The 6,720-nt window shown below is 32.5% G+C and overlaps 1 protein-coding gene across 1 annotated transcript; it reads right to left on the reverse strand.

Annotated features, from left to right (window-relative positions):
• Positions 1–320: 320 nt before the first annotated feature.
• Positions 321–6,533, reverse strand: LOC106464144. The gene is made up of 7 exons (XM_013924255.2): positions 6,319–6,533; positions 4,564–4,693; positions 4,091–4,185; positions 3,486–3,578; positions 2,212–2,274; positions 1,621–1,701; positions 321–1,039 (listed from the first exon to the last, which is right to left on the reverse strand). The coding sequence occupies exons 1-7, from the start codon at positions 6,436–6,438 to the stop codon at positions 917–919; spliced, it is 705 nt and encodes a 234-aa protein (XP_013779709.1). The 5' UTR covers positions 6,439–6,533; the 3' UTR covers positions 321–916.
• Between the last annotated feature and the right edge of the window lie 187 nt (positions 6,534–6,720).

Here is a 6,720-nt window from a genome sequence, read left to right on the forward strand (position 1 = left end):
ACTAAGTCAAACACCTCAAGCCATAGTTATCATTAATTCTCAACTGTAGACCAGGGGGGATAACAGTCAGTAGCACCTACTGATTGAAGCTGCCACATTTAACCGCGTAGCAGGATTGACTTTCACGCTTATAACGCACTCAATGCTGAAAAAGTGTGAAGCATTTTTTCATTGCACCAAATGTCCAATCTTAGACCTCGGATCGTCGGTCAAATACACTAACCAGCAGGCTACGCTCGATCTAATCGACATACATATCTCATTAAAACACACACACAATGTTAGGTGTATCAGAACTGTATCAATAAATGTGTTTCCAGTTATAATTCATCGCCTTTTGGATTTTTATTTCACAAAATGTTACATAAACAATACACAAGATATAAATAAAACAAAGGTAACATACAATGAGATCTTTGCTACGAGAGATTCAAAAGAAATTATCCTAACAATTAAAATATCATGAAACATTACTGACTGACATCTGTGAACCTACAGATACAAAGAATCAACAATATAAAGTAATAACATGATATGCATAGAAAATTTTTGTATCGAATTATTTCCAAAAAAGTTTGTTTATTTGCTTTAATTCAAAGTCACACTGGGCTATTTACCGTGTTCACTTCGGGGGAATCGAGCCCCAGATTTTAGCGTTGTAAGTTCGTAAATATTCTGCTGTCTCACCGGGGAAACTTTCCAAACAGGAATGCTCTGTTTACAAAATATTAACAATTGACAAAGTACCCACAATTCATAATGGTTGTAATTTTTTTTCTTGGCTTTTCACGAAAACCTTGCTTTATATGAAATTATTTTTTACCAAAGAAATACACTGAACTGTTTCAAAGACGTACGAGATTCTAACGTCCGTAACGAGGAACGGCGTGGATGGACCTTGGTGTCTCTAGCGCCCTCATACGGAGGCGGTTGAATACGAACCTTTAGGCGTGAGTGAATTTGACTGGGTGTTCTTCATGGAATTGATGGAATGATGAGAAAGACTTCGAGAGGCATTAAGACTGCTCATTGTCCCCATCTGTCACGTCAATCAAAATCAAATGTTTATTTATTTATATTTTTCAAAGAAGTATAAGAAAGTTTGAAATACGTTAAAAATGAGATTTAATTAAAATATATAGAGCTTGATTAAAAAGCTATCGATGAAGAAGAATAGACAAAACTGGGTCACATGAGACTTAATGTTTCATGACCCTATTAAAAATTATATCTAACGTTGCCTGGCAGCATTTGAATCAAATGTCATTGTTTGACATTTACTATCTTATAAATATGAATGCTGAATGCCATTACTATTGTTACAGTTACGGTTACATGCAGAGACAAGAAAATCACTGTTTAACAACACAATCGGCTGTATGTTAGCATAAGAAACTGATAAACAATTACGTAAATACTTTGTTCTAAGGCAGCATACATATTTCATACACGACTCATCACTAGTGGTTGAAAAAAAAAGGACAATTATTAGCAATCTAACAAAGTTTGTTACAACATTACCGCTTTATTCTTAAAATACCAGCACTAAAAAAAAACCAATAAATATTTAGAATCCCATATTAATGTCGCTAGCTAATTCACCAAAATTAAAAGGATTACCTTAAGTTTTGCCATGTCTTCAAGACGTGTTATGTCAGCAAGTTCTTGGAAATTAGAATACACCACCAACCAAAAGAATATCTGACGAGAAAATAAACCAGTAATCAGAACAACTGATAATTGTTTTATTTGTTAGAGAGTACTTTTACCTATATAACTAACCAGCTGTCTTCATCTATTATGTAATGAAATATTATGATTTTACAGGATTAAACTAATCTTAATTGTTCTTGGAGCAGTGTTGATTTTTCTATGAATCATTTTACCAGAAAAACAGATTATGTCAGAAGAATGAACGAATGTTTTTGATGTATTTTAAAACATTATATAGTTTGCAGTGTATTACGGAAAATTTTGATTTGTTAATATACGAATCATGGTAGCTTTCTTTGTTAGGCTTAACGTCGTATTTTCTGAAGAAAAAAACAACAATAAAAACTTTTAGTTGTATCTTTGTTGGAGAGATATCCTAATCAATTACGTTAATCTCTCTTATTTACCTACTCGCCCACTTTTATCTAACTATTTATGACAAATATTTAAACCTTAATGTATCCAATCTTTAAATCGCTATGTTTTTTGTTGACTTACATTTGCTGCGATAAGGATGATCCATATAACCAGCATGGCCTGGTGATAACTATAATATATATCCTAGAAAAACAATCAAACCATAAGCACAGTACACGAAATGATGCACACGCTATCTTTACACATTATCAGCATATTATACATTATACTTGTGTTACCGTAATAATAAGGTAAAAACTGTTAAGTAACTGATCCTACAACATACTGTAATATTACCAGTGACGACTGTAAACACCGAGTAGGCTTAAAACAAACATTGAAGGGATGTATATACAAAAACGTAAAGATTGATTGGTGAAGTACACTACTGACATCTACAGGAATCATTATTTTTAAACATTACGATTAACATTTTTTTTAATATGATTCATTAATGTTATTTATTTTTTGTTATTGTTATGTAAATAAACATCAAAGAACTTGAAATTTTGTAAAATCACTTTTTATTACTAAAAATATTTCATGTGCCCATTCAGAAGCATAAGGACTGTAAGATACAAAAAGGGACAGTTGCGACTATAATAATAAATAAAATATGAAGTGGTTAATAAAATAAAAATAAAAAAAACAGTTTTTAATATATTTTCCTGTTTTTATTTCCTTTTTTTAATCACTAATAAATTTAGTTTATCAAATTGTATGGTATTTTCTTAAAAGTGAGGGCAAGAAATGGGAGGGGGGGGGCAGAAGTTTATACTTAACCCAGGGTCCACCAGTTCCTTAACGCACTGACAAAACTAACTTAAAAAGTCGTTTAAAATATTTGTCTTGATAACTAATCAAAATTATGTGAGAAGTAGAAGTGTTTGTTTGTTTAAAGTTAAGCACAAAGCTTCACAATGGGCTATCTGTGCTCTGCCCACCACGGGTATCGAAACCCGGTTGCTAGCGTTGTAAGTCCGCAGACAAACAGCTGTGCCACTGTGGGGCAGAAGAGAAATGCATCAGTTACAAAGTCAAGATAAAAAGATTTAATATGTAGAAGAAAAATATGGCTAGTCTTTCGGTCAAACGATATATATTCAGATCACCTAACATGTGGTCGGCACACAACATCTTTTATTCAGTTTTGTACACAGTATTTATTTCTTAAAATTTAGATATTTTTTATTCAATACTTTGCAGATATTAAGATAAAACATTAATAACTGACTCTATGTTCACGTTCAATAAGTTTTTATTGTCTTCCTGTCAAACTTCCTGTGCTAGGGTACTGTTTTTTTTTTAATTTGATAAATCAATATATTAATAAATCAAACAATGGGCCTACTTACATTGCTAATGGAACGAAAAATAATCGCTATTAAACGCCAAACAGTGAAGAGAAATGCTGCTATTAACCAAGGTTGAAACTTTTGTTCATGTTCCTATAAAATATAGATATAAAATAAAATGTAATATACAAACAGCACTTAAGATATCTTTGTTTCACACTGATAATTATTATACTGCTCTCTGAACACCAGGGGTGCAAAGAAAAGGAAGAAAATGGGCTATAATGTATTGATTTTGAAGTTACAAATACTTCTGGTATTCCTACGTCAACTGCAATAGATAAACAAATTATGGATCAAAATTTTATTACAGAATATTGACTTTACAAAGTTCCCATTTTTTACAGCTCTTACGATACATACACTCTTTAAAGTTTTAAATGCTAATCGAAATATTAAACTTATTTAAAAAATGACACCAATATATCTTATTTACTTTATAAAACAATAAATTCTTCACTCGTCGAAGTGTACAGCTACCAAGTCAGTTACACAAAAGAATCCCGAAAAGCACTTTTAGCGGTGTAATTTAAACAGCTTTGTTTACCTTTAAAACAATTTCCAAGTTATATTTTTGAAGGTTAAAATATAGATACAAAACCTACCTTTTTTAGAGCATTTAACAGAATAAAGGAGCTCACAAGTAAGTACAGTGAAAGCAAAAAGGAAACGGCTGAACAAAAGATCAGGAGATTTCGAACTGAAAGAAATTTAAACTGTTTTAATAATTTGCGAAAATTATTTTGTTGTAGTTAAAAAGTTGATTTTTTTCACTGAAATTTTAGCCAATTCAGAATATACCGACTTGAATTAAAATCCAATATGTTATGTATTCATAAGTAGCCAGTTGTTTTCTGCAATGTTATTTAATCTTTCGGTTTTTCTAATCATTCTTACATTGTGTTTACTTATACAAAATTTGTGCAAAGTTTGGTTACAAATATCTATAACAAACAAGAATTTCTACGAAAGTACACTAGAGTTTATATTCAAATATTTACATATTTGTGAGAAGAAAAATCATTGTCTTTCAAATAGGTGTTTATGGCTTATTTTTTATTGATTATGTTACACCTACCATGGGCATTTCCGCTGTAAACGAACAAAAAACTGATGTCGAAATACCGGTAATTTGTTGTGCCTGGTTGGGCTTCAGATAAGCAGTATATGTCAAACACTACCAGACAAATCATGAAAATACTTTCCACCTGTAAAATAATATATGTTCTAAATATATGTTCTCTTACCTCTGTTTAAGCATCCAGTCTGATCTGCTTTTAAAAAAAAAGTATTTTAAGTTTGTTTGTTTTCAGTTAACGATATAGTACGTTTATGACTGAAAAACAACAACAACCCACAAATATAAAACGAGCGTCATTTCGATGAAACTTTGTAGAATGGATGGCAAATGTCTGTTGCAGAGACACAAGTTTAGAGGACGACGTTTCGAAAGTCTTCCGCCTTGTGTCTCTACAACAGGCAGTTGCCGTCCATTCTACAGTTTCATCATGAATACTCTGCCTAAACAATCAATCAAAGAGTGTCATTTCGTTTGTTTATTCCCCGAAAGGGGGCCGAAGGCCACCTGGAGGAGTCACCTGTTTTAATTACCCGCACCACTCTACAGTAGTGTGTTGTCTGTCAGTAAGTAGACACTCAAATGACGTCACATAAGGGACTCTTAACGTTGCAAGTTGTGCTGTCGTGACGTCAATAAAACGTGTGCATGCCATGAATCACGAGAAGAATTATGCATTCTGTAGGCTACAGCGCAGCATGACATACGAACTTGAAAAGCAAGAAATAAAAATATTTGTTACTCATGATTTTGGTTTTATTTACTCTTTTTTTGTCTTGATTTCATCTCATTTCATAGCAGCTGGTGCCCTCTATTTTTGAAAAGTAAAGGCTCATACCTTCAAAGTTCATTCAATATTTGTACGTCCTGTACAGGTTTTTATTTAGGACTATTTCACCTTCACCTAGTACCATATTTTACTCTTTTTATCCTCCACATAGAATATAAATTTGTATATTGTAATACAGTTCCCTTCACCTATGTTGATACAACAAACGCCTTTCTAACCTCCTCTTTTTTCTTCTACAAATTTAGGAGAAACGTTAATTATAGATCTAAACAACAGCTCTGTATATCTTGCATTTATAATTTTGGTGCTATATAATTTACACCAAACATGCCCCATCATCACGCTAGAGGGCTCATCTTGCATAAAATTAAATTTGTTCGTTATAAGTACAAAGATACAGCTTTGCTGTGCTCATGGATATCGAAACTCGATATTGAGTGTTATAAGAATTCAGACATTCCACTGAGCTGCTGGGGAGGTGGGGGTTGTAAAATTAAGAAAGGGGAGATTAGTATGAGCAAAAAAACTAAGCACTATGCGAGGTTCGGTAAATTCTTTTGTTTCATTTTTGGTTGCTATATACAATAAATATATATTTAAACTATGCTGTATTGTTTATATTACTTAGAATTACTCCAAAGTAAGCTTTAGAATAACAACATTATTGCTTGGAATTTGGATAATCCAAGACGTTTTTTAGGCTACAGGCACGAAGTAAATAATACTTGATTTAGGCTAGAAATATATTATATACTTAAGCCTACTATTGTTTCCAAGGTAAGACATTGTTCCTTTTTTATAAGTTAGTTTATTGATACACCCTACAAAGTACAAAAACACCGGAAGCGGAAGGTTAACCTATGCCTAATTTATTTAGTAACGGCAGTACTTGTTATTTGAGCTGTACGTATTTTTAAAATATCGACAGACCTTATTTGTATAATACTTAAAACACTCGTACTTACAATGCTGTAAATAAAAGCAATGTAACTTCCATTCTGTAAGTCTGTAAAGTACGCATCTCTAAGTAAGGGTCTTTTCTGTATCCAGCTTTGCTGTTTGCTACTAGTAAGAGACGAAGACATGGTGCAGTTTAGTCAACTGCCACAAACTAGATAACGTAAGGTTAGTCCTACAAAAAATGGCGTCGGTTTGTTTATCATGCAAGTTTCTCAACGTTTTGTCTCTCACAGGTAACGCCTATCACGTGACTCACTCAGGTGTTATATATGTGTTGTTCCTATATTTGTCACTAGATAGCAGCACCATTTATAACAAGTTTTTGTTTTGCACCATTGTTTTAGTGCAGGATTGCTAGAATGAACTTGCAAACAATGTGTCGGACACCACCTTTACGAATATTCGTA

This window comes from Limulus polyphemus, unplaced genomic scaffold (genome assembly GCF_000517525.1).
Source record: "Limulus polyphemus unplaced genomic scaffold, Limulus_polyphemus-2.1.2 Scaffold1569, whole genome shotgun sequence".
NCBI lineage: Eukaryota > Metazoa > Arthropoda > Merostomata > Xiphosura > Limulidae > Limulus > Limulus polyphemus.